This window comes from Pongo abelii, chromosome 1 (assembly GCF_028885655.2).
Source record: "Pongo abelii isolate AG06213 chromosome 1, NHGRI_mPonAbe1-v2.0_pri, whole genome shotgun sequence".
Taxonomy (NCBI): Eukaryota; Metazoa; Chordata; class Mammalia; order Primates; family Hominidae; genus Pongo; species Pongo abelii.
In genome coordinates, this window is record NC_071985.2 from 210,562,138 (window position 1) to 210,584,511 (window position 22,374).

A 22,374-nucleotide genomic window follows, 5' to 3' on the forward strand; every position below is an offset into this window, starting at 1 on the left:
CTACTCGGGAAGCTGAGGCAGGAGGATCACTTGAGCCCAGGAGTTGGAGGCTTCAGTGAGCCACAATCACACCACTGCCCTCCAACCTGGGCAACACAGTGAGACCTTGTCTCAAAATAAAATAATAATAAATAAAAAGTTAATGTCTAACTGTACAGAGTCCAAAACCTAATCAATATTACATATTATATTAAACAAAGTTACCTTCCCCTAAAGTATCAGGTGACCAATAGATGGGCTAGTATAACTGTGAAAGCAGTTATGTCTAAGTTTGGATAGCTTTTCTTTGCCCCTATGATGGTAGGGGCTCTGTATTGGCCATTTTTTTTTGCTAGTAGCGAGGCCCAGAAGTACTGGTGAATGAATGAGGAGGCCTACATCACCTGGCTATTGTGAGGACATCATGAGATAATGCTTTCAAACTGCCTGTCAAAGAGTCTGGCACATAGTGGGTGCTTCAAACAAAGGAGGAGTTATCATTATTGTTATGCGGCAGCTGGGTGGGGGGAGGGAGCTGGCTATGACTCAGAGGAGTGGGTGACTGTGACTCTTGTCATGGAGGGGCCTGAGACAGGGTCCTGGGGCCTGTGTGCCTCCACACCATAATGCTGGCAGAACTGATATTTCTCTTTAGGAGTCTCCATGGGATACTTGCCTCTGCAGGCACCATAGGAGCAGTGGCAGCTTGGCTGATGAGCTATAAGCCAGCCTTGTTTGGGTTCCTATTCCTTCTGCTGTTGCTTAGCAACTGGCTGGTCAAATATGAACACAAGTTTACCGTCCCAGAGCCCCAGCAGGTGAGCAAGAGGGGGCTTGGCTTCAGCTCAGGGATAGGGGATATTTGCAGCTAGATTAGGTGGGTGGGCAACAGGGTAGGTGTCGAAATAATGGGGCAAGACTGGGGAATCCAAGACTCTGCTCTAAATCACCACTCTACAGCTTCCTCTTAGGTGGTGCTGGGTAAATCACTTCCCTCCACGAGGCCTCAGTTGCCTCACCTCAGCTGTTAAATCAGGACCACCCCAAACTCTCCTATTTCATATTTGATGTCAACATGCTTTGGCAAGAGTAACAACTACTTTAATGTGAAAAAAATCAAAAAAATTAACATGGATGAACATAGATACATATCTAAAATAGAATAATGAAGACAGCAGAAATGTACATAGATTATGACGTCTTTCATTTAATGTTAAAAAACATGCTAGGCTGGGCGCAGTGGCCCACACCTGTAATCCCAGCACTTTGGGAGGCCGAGGCAGGTGGATCACTTGAAGTCAGGAGTTCAAGATCAGCCTGGCCAACATGGTAAAACCCCGTCTCTACTAAAAATACAAAAATTAGCTGGGTGTGGTGACACACACCTGTAATACAAGCTACTCAGGAGGCTGAGGCAGGAGAATCACTTGAACCCAGGGGACTGAGGTTGCAGTGAGCTGAGATCATGCCACTGCACTCCAGCCTGGGCAACAGAGCAAGATTCCATCTAAAAACAAAAATAAAAACAAAAGCAAAAAACCATGCAAAACAGCCTGGTGCAGTGACTCACACCTATAATCCCTGCACTTTAGGATGCCGAGGCAGGTTGACAACCACTTGAGGCCAGGAGTTTGAGAACAGCCCGGGCAACATGACGAAACCCCATCTCTACAAAAAATACAAAAATGAGCCAGGCGTGGTGGTGCATGCCTGTAGTCTCAGCTACTCAGGAGACTGAGGTGGGAGAATCACCTGAGCCTGAGAAGTTGAGGCTGCAGTAAGCATGCCACTGTACTACAGCCTGGGTGACAGAGTGAGACTCTGTCTCAAAAAAAAAAAAAAAAAAGCAAAACAATAGCCTATCTTATTTATGGATGTGTATGTGCAGTGAAAGTATTGTAAGGCAGGATGCCTCAACCTTGGCGCTATTGACATTTTGGGCCAGATAATTCTCCACTGTGGGAGGCTCACCTGTTACCTGTGCATTGTTAGCGGCAACCCCGGCCGCTACCCGTGAGATGCCAAGTAGCACACCTGCCACTTCATGACAATCCAAAGTATTTCCAGATATTGCCAGATGTCCCTTGGGGAGGGCAGAATGCCTCCCATTGAGAACTACTTTATAAAGAAATGCACGGAAGAATACATTTTAAATGCAGGATTACAGTTAAGGTGATGATATTCAGGGAGGGAGGAGGATGCTGTGGGTGGGAGAGTCCACAGGGAACTTTAGTTATATTTATGATATTTTATTTCTTAAGTTGATATAGGAATATGAGTATTTGTTGTATTATTTACCTTTTTTGCATGTCTGATCTGTTTAATTTTTTCAGCTAACCATTTTATTTTATTTATTTATTTAGTTTTTTGAGACAGGGTCTCTGTGGCCCAAGCTGGATGCAGTGGCACAACCATGGCTCACTGCAGCCTCGACCTCCCTGGGCTCAGGTGATCCTTCCACCTCAGCCTCCCAAGTAGCTGGGACTACAGGTGTGCACAGGGCTAATTTTTTCTAGTTTTTGTAGAGATGGGATTTTACCATGTTTCCCAGGCTGGTTTCAAACTCCTGGGCTCAAGCGATCTTCCTGCCTCAGCCTTCGAAGGTGCTGGGATTACAGCCATGAGCCACCACACCTGACTTAATTTTTAAATATTTTTAAAGACCATTAGTTTGTAGCTGAATCCAAAAAGAAAAAAAAAGTGTTATTAACCAGGGGAGGGAGAGATGAGGATCATAGAGATAAAAGCATGTCATGAGACCACTGAGACTTCGCAGTTTGAGATTGTACTGAGCCTGACAAAATGCTCAGAGAGGCATGTTGGAAAAACGGGTTCTGGAGATAGATATATTTAGGCTAAGGGCTTTATGTCCACTGCGACTGGCAGATTAGCGGGCCATCTCATGCATTCCTATGAACCAAAGGCAAGTGGAGGACTCGGGAATTTGAGGCTGTATGATGCTGAGAAAGTGACCTCCCGGCTGGGCCTGGTGGCTCATGCCTGTAATCCCAGCACCTTGGGAGGCCGAGGCGGGCAGATCACCTGAGGTCGGGAGTTTGAAACCAGCCTGGTCAACATGGCGAAACCCCGTCTCTACTAATAATTACAAATACAAATACAAAAAAATTTCTACTAATACAAAAAGTTAGCTGGGTGTGGTGGCACGTGCCTGTAATCCCAGCTACTCTGGAGGCTGAGGCAGGAGAATCGTTTGAACCCGGGAGGTGGAGGTTGCAGTGAGCCGAGATCACACCATTGCACTCCAGCCTGGGCAACAAGAGTGAAACTCCGTCTCAGAAAAAAAAAAAAAGAAAATGACTTCCCGTTACTGGGTCTCAAGTCTCCACAAAATGAGGCAATGATGCTCCCCTTGCAGGCAGTTGTGAGAATCTATTAAGATAATGTTTGTAAACCACCTGGTACAGAGCAGGTGTTCAAGCAAGGAAGGGATTATCATTATTAACCAACTTTCCCCTTTTCCTGGTGTTGGGGAGCTTAAAAGGAGGAAGAGAAACCAAAGACTTCCGAAAACAACTCCAAGAACAACAAGGCCGTGAACACAGAAGAAGTCAATAGAACGCATGCCTGCTTTGCCCTCCAGGACGAGATCCTCCAACGGCTATTGTTCAGTGAAATGAAGATGAAGGTCCTAGAAAATCAGATGTTCATCATATGGAATAAAATGAATCACCACGGGCGGTCAAGCAGACATCGGAATTTTCCCATGAGGAAACACAGAATGAGGAGGCATGAGTCAATTTGCCCCACCCTGTCTGACTGTACTTCGAGTTCCCCCAGCTAATGAGGCCGAGGCGGGCTGGCCTCTGCCGATGTTACCTTTTACCTCAGTAAAACCCAGTCACAGCCTATTGAATGTTCATAGTAAATCATAACAGAAAGGTGCCTAGGAGCCAGGAAGAGGATCAGAGGCTGAAAGATTGCCTCTGGAAAAGAAATCTGTACACACCAGGTCCACCAGGTAGCACGTAGTGACACGGCCTGATGGGGCTCTAGAACCATCCCTTTCTAGAGTCTTCTATTTCAGTTGGTTCTACCCTGGTTCCTCCCTGGCCCTGTGCTATTCACTCTGAGTCTCCCCACTCCTGCCCTAGCCCCTAGTCTCCCCTCTCATCCTGTACCCAGAGGCCGAAGCCAGCCCTGCCAAGCCTGGCTCTGACTATGTCCATTGCTCATTCTTTTTTTTTTTTTTTTGAGACAGAGTTTCGCTCTTGTCACCCAGACTGGAGTGCAGTGGCACGATCTTGGGTCACTGCAACTTCCACCTCCCCGGTTCAAGTGATTCTCCAGTCTCATCCTTCCAAGTAGCTGGGATTACAGGCACCTGCCACCATGTGCGGCTAATTTTTGTATTTTTAGTAGAGACAGGGTTTCACCATGTTGGCCAGGCTGGTCTCGAACTCTTGACCTCAGGTGATCCATCTGCTTCGGCCTCCCAAAGTGCTGGGATTACAGGCATAAGCCACCTTGCCCGGCTTCATTGCCCATTCTTGAGCCAATGTCTTGCCTTGATGGTTGACAGATTAAAGCACACCTTCCTTCCCATGGTGTTCAGGCTCTCCATGACCTGACCCCTTTTCAGCCTTTTCCCCATCCATTACTCTTCTTCATATGCCTTAAACTCTGCATCACAATATCACAAAAATCAGTCATTTGTATGCTACCTTTGTGATATTTGCCATCACCAGGAACCACCTGAATGTTAATGTTATCCCTTTGCCTATTTTTTCTTAAATTTATCTGTAAAGGAAAATAATTAAAAATAATAATTTCTTTATACATTAAAAAAAAATCCTTGGCTTAAGTGGAACACAACTGTAAAATTAAAGACAGTGAAGACAAAAACCATGTTACTGAGTTTCTTTTTTTTTGAGACAGAGTTTAGCTCTTGTCATCCAGGCTACAGTGCAATGGCGCGATCTTGGCTCACTGCAACCTCCACCTCCGGGTTCAAGCGAGTCTCATGCCTCAGCCTCTGGAGTAGCTGGGATTTCTGGCACACACCACTACACACAGCTAATTTTTGTATTTTTAGTAGAAGACGGGGTTTCACCATGTTGGCCAGGCTGGTCTCGAACTCCTGACCTCAGGTGATCTGCCCGCCTCGGCCTCCCAAAGTGCTGGGATTACAGGCGTGAGCCACCATGCCCGGATCATGTTACTGCATTTCAACCAGAGCTTGGTTGCCCACTGACAGATCTGAGCTGGTGAGTTTTGTGTAAAAAAGTGAGATCAGCAAGTGTTAGCGTTTGAAAGACAAGCCAGCACCTAGTGGAGACTTTTCTTCATAATGAAAACTGGAAAGGAAATCATTATCTCACTGTTCGATTCAGTGTGACTTAGTGTTAGTTTGGTGTTCTACCTAAAATCGTCTCTCTCATGCAAGTCTTATGCATTCTAACCAAACCAGAGAAGTTGCCATCCCCCAAATGCATCCACATAAGCTTACATTGTTTCTTCCCCTGTGATCCCTAATTTTCTGCTTTCTGCTGTTACAATTCTTCACTTCTTCCAAAGCCATCACCTCTAGGAAGCTCCCCTCAACCCAGCTATAATGAATCTTTTTCCTTAGCATTGTTTCCACATTTTATGTGTAGTTCTACAATAGAATGTTTCACAATCTGCTGGGATTTGATTTGTACACATTACTACAGTCCCTCCCCATGCTTCAACTAGACTATAAGCTCTTTGAAGACAAGCACAGAATATTGTTCATCTGTATATCCCTCCCCCACCCGTAGCACCTAACACAGTGGCTAGTATACAAGCAGTACTCAATAAAGAATACCTAGGCCAGGCGTGGTGGCTCACACCTGTAATCCCAGCACTTCGGGAGGCAGGGGTGGGCAGATCACCTGAGGTCAGGAGTTCAAGACCAGCCTGGCCAACATGGTGGAACTCCGTCTCTACTAAAAATACAAAAATTAGTCAGGTGTGATGGCACATGCCTGTAGTCCCAGCTACTCAGGAGGTTGAAGCAGGAGAATTGCTTGAACCTGGGAGGTGAAGGTTGCAGTGAGCCGAGATCGTGCCACTGCACTCCAGCCAGCCTGGGCAACAGAGTGAGACTTCATCTCAAAAAAAAAGAATATCTATGATTGCTTATCAGTGTCTTACATGTCCAGACATTTTCTCACCCCTTTCATTTTATGATGATTCTCCTATATCCTATTTTGTTTTGAAAGCAGAATCTCTGGGGCTAAACTGCCTGGGCTTAAATCCTAACTCACCAACTCTCTGTTGTGTGATCTTGGATAACTCTTGATTGTTTATTCTTCCTGTACCTCAGTGTCCTTAACTGTAAAACGGGCAGATTAACACTATGAATCTTGTAAAATTTATAGATGGTGTCTTAGTCTGTTTGTGCTTCTATAACAAAATTTCTGGCTGGGTCTGGTGGCTCATGCCTATGATCTCAGCACTTTGGGAGGCAGAGGCAGGAGGATCACCTGAGCCCAGGAGTTTGAGACCAGCATGGACAACGTGGTGAAACCCTGTCTCTGTAAAAAATACAAAAGAACTAGCTGGACATGGTGGTGCACGCCTGTGGTCCCAACTACTCGAGAGGCTGAGGTGGAAGAATCACCTGAGCCTGGGAGGTCAAGAATGCAATGAGCCACGATCGTACCACTGCACTCCAGCCTGGGTAACAGAGTGAGATCCCATCTCAAGAAACAAAAACAAAAAAATGAGCTGGGTCTGGTGGTGTGCACCTGTAGTCCCAGCTACTCGGGAGGCTGAGGTGGAAGGATCACTTGAGCCTGGAAGGCCGAATTCACAATGAGCCAAGACTGCACCACTGCACACCAGCCTAGGTGACAGAGTGACACCCTGTCTCCACACATACACACAAATACCTGAGACAGGATAATTTATTTAAAAAAACACACAGATACTTATTTCTCACAGTTCTGAAGGCTGGGAGGTCCAAGATCAAGGCTCTGGCATCTGGTGAGGTTGGCTCTGTGCTTTGAAGATGGCACCTTGAAAGCTAGATCTCTGGAGAGGAGGAATGTTGTGCCCTCATAAGGCATAAGTGGAAGGGCAAAAGGGAACAAACTCCTTCTATCAAGCATTTTTTTTTTTTTTTTTGAGGCAGAGTCTCGCTCTGTCGCCCAGGCTGGAGTGCACTGGCGCAATCTAGGCTCACTGCAAGCTCTGCCTTCTGGGTTCATGCCATTCTCCTGTCTCAGCCTCCCAGGTAGTTGGGACTACAGGCGCCTGCCACCACGCCTGGCTAATTTTTTTTTTTTTTTTTTTTTTTTGTATTTTTAGTAGAGATGGGGTTTCACCACGTTAGCCAGGATGGTCTCAATCTCCTGACCTCGTGATCCGCCCGCCTTGGCCTCCCAAAGTGCTGGGATTACAGGTGTGAGCCACTGCGCCCAGCCCTATCAAGCATTTTATAGTGGCATTGACCCATTCATAAGTCAATGACTCATGACCTAAATACCTCCCCAAAGGCCACACTTCTGAATACCATTCCATTGGAGATTTTTTTCAACACATGTATTTTGGGAGACATGTTCAGACCACAACATGCTTTCCCTGGTCCCCCAAATTTATGCCCTTCTTACATGCAAAATATATTTAGTCCATCCATATAGCCCCCAAAGTCTTCACTCATTCTAACATCAACTCAAAAGTCTGGAATCTCATCTAAATCAGATATGGGTGAGACTCAAGGTACAATTACCCTGAGGCAAATTTCCCTCCAGCTGTAAACCTGTGAAATCGAAGAAATTATGTGCTTCCAAAATACAGTGGTGGGGCAGGCATAGGATAGATATTTCCATTCCAAAAGGGAGAAATAGGAAAGAAGACAGGAGTAACAGGCCCCAAGTAAGTCCAAAACTTTTTTATTTTTATTTTTTTATTTTTGAGACAAGATCTGGCTCTATCGTCCAGGTTGGAGTGCAGTGGTATAATCTCAGCTCACTGCAACCTCGTCCTCCCTGTCTCAAGCCATCCTCCCACGTCAGCCTCCCAAGTAGCTGGGACTACAGGTGCGCACCACCACACCTGGCTAATTTTTTGTATCTTTCATAGAGACAGGGTTTCACCATGTTGCCCAGGGTGGTCTCAAACTCATGAGCTCACGATTCGCCTGCCTTGGCCTCCCAAAGTGCTGAGATTACAGGCGTGAGCTACTGTACCCAGCCTCTAAGTACAAAACTTAACTGTGCAAACAACATTAAATCTTAAGGCTTGCATAATCTTTGAGTCCATGTTCTGCCTCCCAGACACACTGGTATGAGGATTGGGCCTCCAAGACTTTGGGCAACTCTACCCCCGGGGCTTTGCTAGCTGCAGTTGTCACACACATTGAAGGTGGGTGCTTGCAGTAGCATACCAATGCTCTACAATCCTGAGGTCTTCCCACTCCTATGGCCCTAATCGGGACTCTCTGCAGAGGCCCCAACCCCACAGTTCTGCCGGGCATTGCTCTGGGTTTGGGGGGTGGCTCTCTGTAGTGTAGTGGCTCTAGGTCTCTGCCTAAGTCCCCAGGCTCTCTGAGGCATCCCTTAAAATCTGGGTGGAGGAAGCTATGGCTTCACAGATCCTGCACTCTGCACACCTGCAGAATCAGCACCACACGGATGCTGCCAAGACTCACTGATTATGCCCTCTGGAGCAGTGGCCCCAGCTGCACTTAGACTTGCTTTAGCCACACCAGCAGAGGCTGGTGTGCTGCACCAGAACACAGGGAGGTGGCCCTGGACAGCAAGCCCTGAGGTCCCACAGGGTCCCCTGGGCGACTCCTCCAAAACTGTTCTGCCTCCAAAGTCCTAGCACTCTGAACCTGTGATGGGCTTGGCAGTGCCCGAAGATCTTTGAGATGCCTTTGGGGTCATTCTCCCATTGTCTTGATGAGTAGCATCTGGCTTCCTTCTATCCACAGTGATCTTACCAAATGGTCCTTTGCTTGGTTTAGTGTTCTCTCCTAAAAACACTTTTTAATTCTTTACATGGTCAGGCCCGAGAAATTTCCAAATATTTATATTCTGCTTCCCCCTTACCAACTCTCTTTTTTTGAGACAGAGTTGGAGTCTTGCTTTGTCATCCAGGCTGGAGTGCGTGGCGCAATCTTGGCTCCCTGCAACCTCTGCCTTCTGGTTTGAAGTGATTCTCCCACCTCAGCCTCCTGAATAGCTGGATTACAGGTGCCCGCCACCATGCCTGGCTAATTTTTGTATTTTTAGTAGAGATGAGTTTTCACCATGTTGACCGGGCTGGTCTCAAACTCCTGGTATCATGGTGGCCGCCTGCCTGGGCCTCCCAAAATGCTGAGATTACAGGTGTGAGCCACGGTGCCCGGCCTGCTTCCCTTTTAAGTTCCACCTTTAAATCATTTCTCTCTTCTTGGGCTTTACTGAAAGCAGTTAATAGAAGCCATGCAGCACCCTGAACACTTTGCTGCTTAAAGATTTCTTCTACTAAATATCCTAGTTAATCAACTCTTGTAAACCAAAAAGTATCTGAGACAAGTCTCAATCAATTTAGAAAGTTTATTTTGCCAAGTTTAAGGATGCACTCATGACACAGCCTCAGGAAGTTCTGACATATATGCCCAAGGTGGTCGGGGCACAGCCTGGTTTTATACATGTTAGGAAGACATGATACATCAATCAATATGTATGAGTTGTACGTTGGCTTTGGGAGGCCAAGGTGGGGAGATCACTTGAGGTCAGGAGTTCGAAACCAGCCTGGCCACTGTGGTGAAACCCTGTCTCTACTAAAAATACAAAAAAATTAGCTGGGTGTAGTGGTGGGCACCTGTAATCCCAGCTACTCAGAAGGCTGAGGCAGGACAATCGCTTGAACCTGGGAGGTGGAGGTTGCAGTGAGCTGAGATTGTGCCACTGCACTCCAGCCTGGGTGACAGAGCAAGACTCTGTCTCAAAAATAATAATAATAATAATAATACATTGGTTCAGTCCAGAAAGGTGGAACAGCGGAACAACTCAAAGCAGGGAGGGAGCTTCCAGGTCATAGGTAGATTAGAAACAAACGATTGCATTCTTTTGAGTTTCTGATTACCCTTTCACTGAATACACACTTTACGGGAATAATCACTTATGCCTTAGTCTGGCTTAGTGAAACAATAGGGCAAAGGAAGCAATCAGATATGCATTTGTCTCATGTGAGCAGAGGGATGACTTTGAGTTCTAAGTCTGTTCTTTGTCCACAGAGAATTTCCTTGTGGGTAAATTGTGACGGAGGTATGTAGCTTTTTAATCTTTGTAGCTATCTCATTTAGGAATAGAATGGGAGGCACGTTTGCCTAACACAGTTCCCAGATTGACTTTTCCTTTTGGCTTAGTGGTTTGGGGATTTGGAGATTTATTTTTCCTTTCACACTTTCCCCCTTTTCTTTTTGAAATCTTCTGGAGAAAGCATTTCAGAAGAAAATGAGTCTCTGGTCTCAGGTTTATTTTTATTTTTATTTTTTAGAGGCAAGGTCTTACTATGTTTCTCAGGCTGGTCTTGAACTCCTGGGCTCAAGTGATCCACCGACCTCAGCCTCCCGAAGTTCTGGGATTATAGGAGTGAACCACCACACCTGCCCTGGTCTCAGGTTTTGTCTGATCTTTCATGGCTAGGATGGTTTATTCCTAGACGGGAAGGTCTATCCACCACACTATCAATCTTACTCACTCTCTCCTAGCCATTTCTAATCCTTCTTTAACAAACAATTGCTGGCTTTGCATTTCTCTTTCCTCCAAAACCGCTGAGGCCTTGACATACTCACTGCTAAAAAAAGGGGACTCTGTATATTTTTAAATGAAGAGTGTTGTTTTTACCTAAATCAATCTGGCCTGGTATATGACAAAAGAAAAAAAAACACTCAAGGATAGAGCTCAAAAACTCACTAATCAGACAACTGATTACACCGGACCCACCTGGCCACTCTCTAACTGGGTATCCTGGCTTCTTCCGATCCTTAGTCTGATACCTATCTTCCTCATTCTCTTATTCGGGCCTTGTGTTTTCCGATTAATCTCTCAATTCATACAAAACCGCATCCAGGCCACCACCGATCATTCTATACAAATGCTCCTTCTAATAACTCCACAATATCACCCCTTACCCCAAAATCTTTCTTCAGTTTAATCTCTCCCACTCAAGTTTCCCACACTGCCCCAATCCCGCTCAAAGCAGCCCTGAGAAACATCGCCCATTATCTCTCCATACCACCCTCAAAAATTTTTGCCGCCCCAACACTTCACCACTATTTCATTTTGTTTTTCTTATTAATATAAAAAGACAGGAATGTCAGGCCTCTGAGCCCAAGCTAAGCCATCATAACCCCTGTGACCTGCACGTATACATCCAGATGGCCTGGAGCAACTGAAGAACCACAAAAGATGACATTCCACCATTGTGATTTCTTCCTACCCCAGCCCAACTAATCAATCAACCTTGTGACATTCCCCCCTGGACAACGAGTCTCATGATCTCCCCATCCTGCACCTTGTGACCCCCGCCCCTGCCCGAAAGAGATAACCACCTTTAACTGTAATTGTCCACTGCCTACCCAAATCCTATAAAACTGCCCCACCCCATCTCCCTTTGCTGACTCCTTTTTTGGCCTCAGCCCCCCTGCACCCAGGTGAAATAAACAGCTTTATTGCTTACAGAAAGCCTGTTTGGTGATCTCTTCACATGGATGTGTGTGAAAATGCGGTGCCGAAGACCTAGGACAGGAGGACTCCCTCGGGAGACTGGTCCCCTGTCCTCGCCTTCACTCCATGAGGAGATCCACCTACGACCTCAGGTCCTCAGACCAACCAGCCCAAGGAACATCTCATGAATTTCAAATCGGGTAAGCGGTCTTTTCACTCTCTTCTCTAGCCTCTCTTACTACCCTTCAATCTCCTCGTCCTTCCAATTCCAGTTCTTTTTCCTCTCTAGTAGAGACAAAAGAGACACATTTTATCTGTAGACCCAAAACTCCGGTGCTGGTCACGGACTCGGGAAGACAGTGTTCCCTTGGTGTTTAATCACTGCGGGGACACCTGCCTGATTATTCACCCACATTTCAGAGGTGTCTGATCACCTCGGGGACACCTGCCTTGATCCTTCACCTTGGTGGCAAGTACCACCTCTCCTGGGTGGCAAGTACCACCTCCCCTGGGTGGCAAGTACCACCTCCCCTGGGTGGGAAGTACCACCCCCCTCTCGCCGTGTCTCTACCCTTTCTTTTCTCTAAACTTACTGTTTTACTATGGGCAACCTTCTTCCCTCCATTCCTCCTTCTCCCTTAGCCTGTGTTCTAAAAAACTTAAAACCCCTTCAACTCACAACTGACCTAAAACCAAAATGCCTTATTTTCTTCTGCAATACTGCTAGGCCCCAATACAAACTTGATAATGACTCTAAATGGCCAGAAAATGGCACTTTCGCTTTCTCCATCCTACAAGACCTAGATAATTTTTGTCGAAAAATGGGCAAATGGTCTGAGGTGCCTGATGTCCAGGCATTCTTTTACACATCGGTCCCTCCCTAGCCTCTGATCCCAATGCGACTCATCCCAAATCTTTCTTCTTTCTCTCCTGTCTGTTCCTTCAGTCTCCACCCCAAGCTCTGGGTCCTTTGAATCCTCCTTTTCTACGAACCCATCTGACCTCTCCCCTCTTTCTCAGGCTGCCCCTTGCAAGGTCCCAATTCTTCCTCAGCCTCTGCTCCCCTACCCTATAATCCTCCTATCACCTCCTCTCCTCACACCCGGTCCGGCTTACAGTTTTGTTCTGCGACTAGCCCTCCCCAGCCTGCCCAACAATTTCCTCTTAGAGAGGTGGCTAGAGCTGAAGGCATAGTCAAGGTTAATGCTCCTTTTTCTTCATCTGACCTCTCCCAAATCAGTTAGCGTTTAGGCTTTTTTTAATCAAATATGAAAACCCAGCCCAGTTCATGGCCCATTTGGCAACAACCCTTAGATGCCTTACTGCCCTAGACACAGAGGGGCCAGAAGGCCGACTAATTCTCAATATGCATTTTATACTCAATCCACTCCTGACATTAGAAAAAGCTCCAAAAATTAAATTCCAGCCCTCAAACCCCACAACAGGACTTAATTAACCTCACCTTCAAGGTCTGCAGTAATAGAGAAGAGGCAGCCAAGTGGCAACGTATTTCTGAGTTGCAATTACTTGCCTCCGCTGTGAGAGAAACCCCAGCCACATCTCCAACACACAAGAACTTCAAAACGCCTAAACCACAGTGGCCAGGCGTTCCTCCAGGACCTCCTCCCCCAGGATCTTGCTTCAAGTGCTAGAAATCTCGCCACTGGGCCAAGGAATGCCCGCAGCCTGGGATTCCTCCTAAGCCGTGTCCCATCTGTGTGGGACCGCACTAGAAATCAGACTGTCCAACTCGCCCAGCAGCCACTTCCATAGCCCCTGGAACTCTGGCCCAAGGCTCTCGGACTGACTCCTTCCCAGATCTTCTCAGCTCAGTGGCTGAAGAGTGACACTGCCCGATTGCCTCAGAAGCCTCCTAGACCATCACAGACGCTTTGGGTAACCCTTAGAGTGGAGGGTAAGTCCGTCCGCTTCTTAATCAATACGGAGGCTACACACTCCACATTACCTTCTTTTCAAGGGCCTGTTTCCCTTGTCTCCATAACTGTTGTGGGTATTGACGGCCAGGCTGCGAGACCCCTTAAAACTCCCCAACTCTGGTGCCAACTTGGACAACATTCTTTTATGCACTCCTTTTTAGTTATCCCCACCTGCCCAGTTCCCTTATTAGGTCGAGACATTTTAACAAAATTATCCGCTACCCTGACTATTCCTGGACTATAGCCACATCTCATTGCTGCCCTTCTCCCCAACACAAAGCCTCCTTTGTGTCTTCCTCTTGTATCCCCCCCCAACTTAATCCACAAGTATGAGACACCTCTACTCCCTCCCTGGCAACCGATCATATGCCCATTACTATCCCAATAAAACCTAATCAACCTTACCCCACTCAATGCCAGCATCCCATCCCACAACAGGCTTTAAGGGGACTAAAGCCTGTTATCACTCACCTGCTACAGCATGGGCTTCTAAAGCCTATAAACTCTCCTTCCAATTCCCCCATTATACCTGTCCAAAAACCAGACAAGTGTTACAGGTTAGTTCAGGATCTGTGCCTTATCAACCAAATTGTCTTGCCTATCCACCCCATGGTGCCAAACCCATATACTCTCCTATTCTCAATACCTCCCTTCACAACCCATTATTCGGTTCTGGATCTCAAAGATGCTTTCTTTACTATTCCTTTGCACCCTTCATCCCAGCCTCTCTTTGCTTTCACTTGGACTGACCCTGACACCCATCATTCTCAGCAACTTACCTGGGCTGTATTTCCACAAGACTTCAGGGACAGCCCTCATTACTTCAGCCAAGCTCTTTCTCATGATTTACTTTCTTTCCACCACTCTGCTTCTCACCTTATTCAATATATTAATGACCTTCTACTTTGTAGCCCCTCCTTTGAATCTTCTTAACAAGACACCCTCCTGCTCCTTCAACATTTATTCTCCAAGGGATATCGGGTATTCCCCTCCAAAGCTCAAATTTCTTCTCCATCCGTCACCTACCTCGGCATAATTCTTCATGAAAACACGCATGCTCTCCCTGCCGATTGTGTCCGGCTGATCTCTCAAACCCCAACCCCTTCTACAAAGCAACAACTCCTTTCCTTCCTGGGCATGGTTGGATACTTTTGCGTTTTGATACCTGGTTTTGCCATCCTAACAAAACCATTATATAAACTCACAAAGAGAAACCTAGCTGACCCCATAGATCCTAAATCCTTTCCCCACTCCTCTTTCCATTCCTTGAAAGCAGCTCAAGAAGCTGCTCCCACACTAGCTGTCCCTAACTCATCCCAACCCTTTTTCATTACACACAGCCAAAGCATAGGGCTGTGTGGTTGGAATTCTTACACAAGAGCTGGGACCCTGTCCTGTAGCCTTTCTGTCCAAACAACTTGACCTTACTGTTTTAGGCTGGACCCCACATTATTCCTGATACCACACCTGACCCCCATGACTGTATCTCTCTGAACCACCTGGCATTCACTCCATTTCCCCATATTTCCTTCTTTCCTGTTCCTCACCCTGATCACACTTGGTTTATTGATGGCAGTTCCACCAGGCTTAATTGCCACTCACCAGCAAAGGCAGGTTATGCTATAGTATCTTCCACATCTATCATTGAGACAACCACTCTGCCCTACTCCACTACCTCTCAGCAAGCCGAACTCATTGCCTTAACTCGAGCCTTCACTCTTGCAAAAAGACTGCACATCAATATTTATACTGACTTTATATGCCTTCCATATCCTGCACCACCATGCTGTTATATGGGATGAAGGAGGTTTCCTCACTATGCAAGAGTCCTCCATCATTAATGCCTCTTTAATAAAAACTCTTCTCAAGGCCACTGTACTTCCAAAGGAAGCTGAAGTCCTTCACTACAAAGGCCATCAAAGGGCCTCAGACCCCACTGATGATAAGATAGCTAAAGATGCAGCCAGTATTCCTATTTCTGTCCCTCATGACCAGTTTTTCTCCTTCTCATCAGTCACTCCTTACTTACTCTCCCACTGAAGTGTCCACCTATCAGTCCCTCCCCATTCAAGGCAAATGGTTCTTGGACCAAGGAAAATATCTCCTTCCAGCCTCACAGGCCCATTCTATTCTGTTGTCATTTCATAACCTCTTCCATGTAAGTTACAAGCAACTAGCCTGTCTCTTAGAACCTCTCATTTCCTTTCCATCGTGGAAATCTATCCTCAAGGAAATCACTTCTCAGTGTTCCATCTGCTATTCTACTACTCCTCAGGGATTGTTCAGGCACCCTCCCTTCCCTACACATCAAGCTTGGAGATTTGCCCCTGCCCAGGACTGGCAAATTGACTTTACTCACATGCCCCAAGTCAGGAAACTAAAATACCTCTTGGTCTGGGTGGACACTTTCACCGATGGGTAGAGGCCTTTACCACAGGGTCTTCAAAGGCCACCACAGTCATTTCTTCCCTTCTGTCAGACATAATTCCTCGGTTTGGCCTTCCCACCTCTATACAGTCCGATAACGGACCGGCCTTTATTAGTCAAATCACCCAAGCAGTTTCTCAAGCTCTTGGTATTCAGTGGAAACTTCATACCCCTTACCGTCCTCAATCTTCAGGAAAGGTAGAACGGACTAATGGCCTTTTAAAGACACACCTCACCAACCTCAGCCCCTAACTTAAAAAGGATTGAACAGTAGTTTTACCTCTTGCCCTTCTCAGAATTAGAGCCTGTCCTCAAGATGCTACAGGGTACAGTCCATTTGAACTTTTATATGGACACACTTTCTTGCTTGGCCCCAACTTCATCCCAGACACCAGCCCTCTAGGTGACTATCTTCCAGTCCTCCAGCAGGCTAGACAGAAAATTTGCCAGGCTGCTAATCTTCTTTTGCCTACTCCAGATTTCCAGCCACATGAAGACACCTTAGCTGGACGATCAGTTCTTGTTAAGAATCTGACCCCTCAAACTCTACAACCTTGATGGACCAGACCCTACTTAGTAGTCATCTATAGTACCCCACGTACCATCTGCCTGCAGGACCCTCCCCATTAGGTTCACTGATCCAGAATAAAGCTGTGTCCGTCAGACAGCCAGCCTGATCTCTCCTCTTCCTCCTGGAAGTAGCAAGTACTCATCCCTACTTCCCTTAAACTCACTCACATTCCTAAAGGATAATAGTAACCCTTATAGTCCTAATACATCCTTTCATTCTTATTAGGTCTCTTCTTCCTTACCCTACTCTTTACAACAGGGCTTTACACAGTCACCCCCCAACTTGGACTGCACCCCAAAAACTAGTCATCCCTACTCTCTTCTGTTTAGTCATACTCCTGTTCACCATTTTCAACTACTCATAAATGCCCTGCCCCTGTTTACACTGCTGGTTTACACTTTTCCTCCAAACCATCATAGTGGATATCTCCTGGTACTATCCCCAATCTGCCACTCTTGACTCCTTCTTGGAGTGGATAGATGATCTTTGCTGACAGGGCACCCTCCAACACTTTCACCCTGATAAAGTCCTATTATTTACTTTTATACTCCCTCTTATTCTTGTTCCCGTTCTTATGCCACCCTCTACCTCTCCCCAGCTATCTCCACCACACTATCAATCTTACTCTCTCCTAGCCATTTCTAATCCTTCTTTAACAAACAATTGCTGGCTTTGCATTTCTCTTTCCTCCAAAACCGCTGAGGCCTTGACATACTCACTGCTAAAAAAGGGGGACTCTGTATATTTTTAAATGAAGAGTGTTGTTTTTACCTAAATCAATCTGGCCTGGTATATGACAAAAGAAAAAAAAAACACTCAAGGATAGAGCTCAAAAACTCGCTAATCAGACAACTGATTACACTGGACCCACCTGGTCACTCTCTAACTGGGTATCCTGGCTTCTTCCGATCCTTAGTCTGATACCTATCTTCCTCCTTCTCTTATTCGGGCCTTATGTCTTCCGATTAATCTCTCAATTCATACAAAACCGCATCCAGGCCACCACCGATCATTCTATACAAATGCTCCTTCTAATAACTCCACAATATCACCCCTTACCCCAAAATCTTTCTTCAGTTTAATCTCTCCCACTCAAGTTTCCTACACTGCCCCAGTCCCGCTCAAAGCAGCCCTGAGAAACATCGCCCATTATCTCTCCATACCACCCTCAAAAATTTTTGCCGCCCCAACACTTCACCACTATTTCATTTTGTTTTTCTTATTAATATAAAAAGACAGGAATGTCAGGCCTCTGAGCCCAAGCTAAGCCATCATAACCCCTGTGACCTGCACGTATACATCCAGATGGCCTGGAGCAACTGAAGAACCACAAAAGATGACATTCCACCATTGTGATTTCTTCCTACCCCAGCCCAACTAATCAATCAACCTTGTGACATTCCCCCCCTGGACAATGAGTCTCATGATCTCCCCACCCTGCACCTTGTGACCCCCACCCCTGCCTGAAAGAGATAACCACCTTTAACTGTAATTGTCCACTGCCTACCCAAATCCTATAAAACTGCCCCACCCCATGTCCCTTTGCTGACTCCTTTTTCGGCCTTAGCCTGCCTCAGCCAGGTGAAATAAACAGCATTACTGCTCACACAAAGCCTGTTTGGTGGTCTCTTCACACGGATGCGCGTGACAATTAGGAAAGCTCATTTTTAGCAGATTGTGAAGCCTCACATCCTACAGAGAGAAAATAGGGGGAAGGGAGAAAAACAACAAACAAACAAACACAAAAAAAACAAAGAGCAATTCTGGAAAATCAATATAGGCCATATTACTCTTAAGTCCATACATCAGTAGGCAGGTATAAAAGTGGTTTATGTATGCAAATAGGTTGCTGTTATTTTCTTCTGAAGTTTAAGTTGTCTGGCTTTAGTTTACAGGGCTTTAAGAAAGCACAGCTTAATTTTTAGTGATTTCAAATAAGGAAAAATAGGAGGGAAAAGGAAAGGAAAGAAGGAAGAAAAAGGAAAACATTACTCTGGAGACTTTTAGCCTGGAAAATTTAAGAATTCAGTCCAAACTGTAGAAAATAATAAAAATTGAAAAACATTAGGCAAGACTAGACTCCAACAACAGGTGTACTATAGTTTATTTTGAAACATAATTTTTGTATCTCCAGTTCCATTTTCACTAAAGACAATTCATAGGACAAATTCGTTTTCAAAATAAGTTTTCATCTTGTTATACTTGGCCAGAGTATTTGCATAAATCAGCAAGAACAATTATTTGCCATATAGGCTCCCCCTCTCTTTTTAAATTGGCTTTGCCGGAACTTTATCCCATAAGGAATCTCAGGTTCAACTTTAATGCCTTAAGCCAAGCCTGTGCCTGTAAATACCTGTATTAATTGGGTGATTTCCTCACCTCAAGGTCCCAAGAAAACTTGGGACTCCTGGGCCTGTCAGAAAGTGACATTCTTTAGTTACACAGGTCAGGAACCTGTACAGGGACTGTGTAGACAAGGTATGAGGCCAGCTGTCCCAAGGGGCTTTTATTGACTCTGTAAGTCAACTTTGATTTCTTTTTCTTTCTCTTTTTTTTTTTTTTGAGATGGAGTCTCGTTCTGTCACCCAGGCTGGAGTGCAGTGGCGTGATCTCGGCTCACTGCTACCTCCGCCTCCTGAGATCAAGCAATTCTCCTGCCTCAGCCTCCTGAGTAGCTGGGATTACAGGTGCATGCCACCACACCTGGCTAATTTTTGTATTTGTAGTAGAGACGGGGTTTCACCATGTTGATCAGGCTGGTCTCAAACTCCTGACCTTGTGATTTGCCCGTCTCGGCCTCCCAAAGTACTGGGATTACAGGCATGAGCCACCATGCCCGGCCAAATTTGATTGTTTAAAGGAGCCTATATCTGAAAACATGCCATTCCAGTCAAAACCTTGGTAAAATAACCAGTGTCTCCAATTGGGTCCTGTTACAAAAGAAAACAGATTCTTATTGCACTTATGCAAATAACTATATTGTCATAAGTTAAGAATACTCACATCTAGTTTCCACATTTTGGAGAAATCAGGTAGAGAGAAATATGCTCCAAATGTTGTTTATAGAAGTATACTTTACTGAATTATTAACAGCTGTAAATAGCTCAAAAGAGAAGTTTTCTTGGCTCTGAAAAACAAAGGATCAAACATTTTAAGCAATAAGTCATAAAAGGGTTACTTCAGTTTTCTATTAGTTCAGTCTATGCAATTAACTCCTGTTCTGCTTGATATTCATGAACAATTTAGCTCTCCATGGAAGTCTTGGAAGTGTTTCCTCTATTCTAGAGTCACAATCTCCAAAGTTATCAGAAACCTGCATTCAGAAGCACCTGTCAGAGTCCTCTGCTGATTATAAAACCACCTTTTGAAAAGGATAAAAGTAAAACACAAGTCTTAGAACAGTCATAAAGACACAATTGACAAGGAAATTTGGCTAATTCTGTGGCATACAACAATTTTACACAATAATCTTAATTATTACTGGTAAGATATGCTAAGACATAACAGAATCACAGGAATTTCAGACAATTCTAGAACATATACTAACAGCACAGTTATATAAATATAATCCAAAGAAAGTTAAACACTGTTTCATATTTGACAATACTTTCTGTACAATATTATTATATTGAATAAGCTCAATATGTCTCTTTTGGACTTCAGGGCACTAATATAAAAAAATTAATGAAGATCATAGAATTTGATTTTGGAAAGTTTGTCAAATATAAAAGAGTTTAAAACACTTCACATCACAAAATAGGATCACAAGTCTTTGTAAAATAAGTCATTCATTTTGAGAAAGTAATAAAGATTTCAAAAAAAGGCAAAAACCTTCATTCTTTGAGAGAGACTTAATTTCCCAAACAATAAACCCTAATAATGACAGAATGAGGCCAATTAAATTTGTTTCTCAAAATTTTATAAACAATCTATACAATTTTAATCATCTTGACCATAAGATATAATTTCCATGAGCCTTTTTATAACCTTTACAATCTTTTATTAAGGAGTAAGGTAATGCTCCAAGAAAACCTTGTTAATTTGACACAGGGGCCCATATGCTGGTCTTGCATCAGTGTGCCTTTGATAATGATGGTTAATTTATAGAGAAACTGAACTTATTTTATCTCTCAAAATTGACCCTTGCAATCTCACATGGCCACCTCTTCCACGATAGTCCCTGGGCCTTGAGGAATTGAATAGTTTTAATTGCTGGCCCTGTGTCTCATGAATGCAGTTTATTTTGATTGGCATCTTCTATAGGGTCTGAAGACGAGGTTTAATTGCTGCCAGTAGTTAAGATTTAGCAGGACTTGGCATCCTTTTTAGATGCAGGAGTCAAAGCCCTGTAACTTAATGACACAGGGGCTTTGAAAGTACAGGCCGGGAGTGGTGGCTCACACCTGTAATCCCAGCACTTTGGGAGGCTGAGGCAGGCGGATCATGAGGTCAGGAGTTCGAGACCATCCTGACCAACATGGTGAAACCCTGTCTCTACTAAAATACAAAAAATTAGCTAGGCGTGGTGGTGCATGCCTGTAGTCCCAGCTACTCAGGAGGCTGAGGCAGGGGAATCGCTTGAACCCTGGAGGCGGAGGTTGCAGTGAGCCGAGATCACACCACTGCACTCCAGCCTGGTGACAAAAGGAGACTCCATCTCAAAAAAAAAAAGTACATACAGAAACTTACATGGATGTAATGACCTTAATTAATTTTTTAAAATCTCAATTTATTCTAAGCAAACAAAAACTTCATAATAATTACACAAGAATTATTTCAATAAAGAGTAAAATCTGTTTGTTAGGCCAGTTACCCTAAGGCAACTGCAGTGTGACTGCTTTTCCCTCCAGGGAGTCCATTTAGATAACTGCAAGTTTTTGCAAGCACCATTAAGGAGTCAAAACTTGTAGTTATCTAAATGGACTCCCCATAGGGAACAGACCTTCAGTGGTGTGACTGCTGTCCCCTATGAGGAGTCAGTTTAGGTAACTGCAGGTCAAAACTAATGTAAAGGGTACTTGAATTAGTTAGACATAGGAAGAGTGTTTCCTGCATCATAAGTGAAAATTTTTGGATCCATAGAACAACTTAAAGCTGAGAGCACAGAATATTATGTTGGAAAGAAACGTTTCCTTTAGACCTTTAAGATAAAACATTTTTAGCATCAGGCCACAATCATTAGAACCCAAGGAAAAAAAAAACTTACAGGAGCTGAAAGTGAGTTGAAGGATAGAGCTATTATTTTAGGCCATTTTAAAAGAGGAGGAGAAAGCTGAAAACAGAAATAAAAGTTGAACTTTGCATAATAAAAGTATAATGTCTTGTAATTTTATTAATAGTAAAGCAATACCTTAAGAAAATTGTATTGTTCTAATTATTTACTGTATAAGTGGTTTTTTTAAAATATCAAAACCTGCGCTTTGGGAGGCCAAGGCGGGCAGATCACTTGAGGTCAGGAGTTTGAGACTAGCCTGGCCAACATGGCGAAAACTTGTCTCTACTAAACATACAAAAATTAGCCAGACATGGTGGTGGGTACCTGTAATCCCAGCTGCTCGGGAGGCTGAGGCAGGAGAGTCGCTTGAACCCGGGAGGTGGAGGTTGCAGTGAGCCGATATTGCACCACTGCACTCCAGCCTGGGCAACAGAATGAGACACGATCTCAAAAAAAAAAACAAATCAAAGCCCAATCTCTAGAAAGACCATTATAAATAATTTCCCTTCAATTATAGACAACTTGATCATATAAAAGTTTTTTCCATAAATCTTATTATGACTTACACAGACATTTCATGATATGCTTAGACTTTCTGGT

The 22,374-nt window shown here is 44.7% G+C and overlaps 1 protein-coding gene across 2 annotated transcripts; it reads left to right on the forward strand.

The window, feature by feature from the left end:
• Nucleotides 1-464: 464 nt before the first annotated feature.
• On the forward strand, nucleotides 465-3,848 carry TEX46 (testis expressed 46). 2 transcript variants are annotated; one of them, XM_054555922.1, is made up of 2 exons: nucleotides 465-797; nucleotides 3,482-3,848. In XM_054555922.1, the coding sequence occupies exons 1-2, from the start codon at nucleotides 606-608 to the stop codon at nucleotides 3,779-3,781; spliced, it is 492 nt and encodes a 163-aa protein (XP_054411897.1). In that variant the 5' UTR covers nucleotides 465-605; the 3' UTR covers nucleotides 3,782-3,848. The 2 variants fall into 2 exon arrangements, with proteins under 2 accessions (XP_054411897.1, XP_054411901.1); XM_054555926.2 differs by having other exon boundaries at nucleotides 496-797; nucleotides 3,485-3,848.
• Nucleotides 3,849-22,374: the final 18,526 nt, after the last annotated feature.

Bases quoted from the DNA above. Each gene is read 5' to 3' on its own strand.
- TEX46 (XM_054555922.1), top strand. From the start codon at position 606: ATGCTGGCAGAACTGATATTTCTCTTTAGGAGTCTCCATGGGATACTT. The intron at 798-3,481 runs GTGAGCAAGAGG...GGAGCTTAAAAG, and splicing joins CCGTCCCAGAGCCCCAGCAG to GAGGAAGAGAAACCAAAGAC.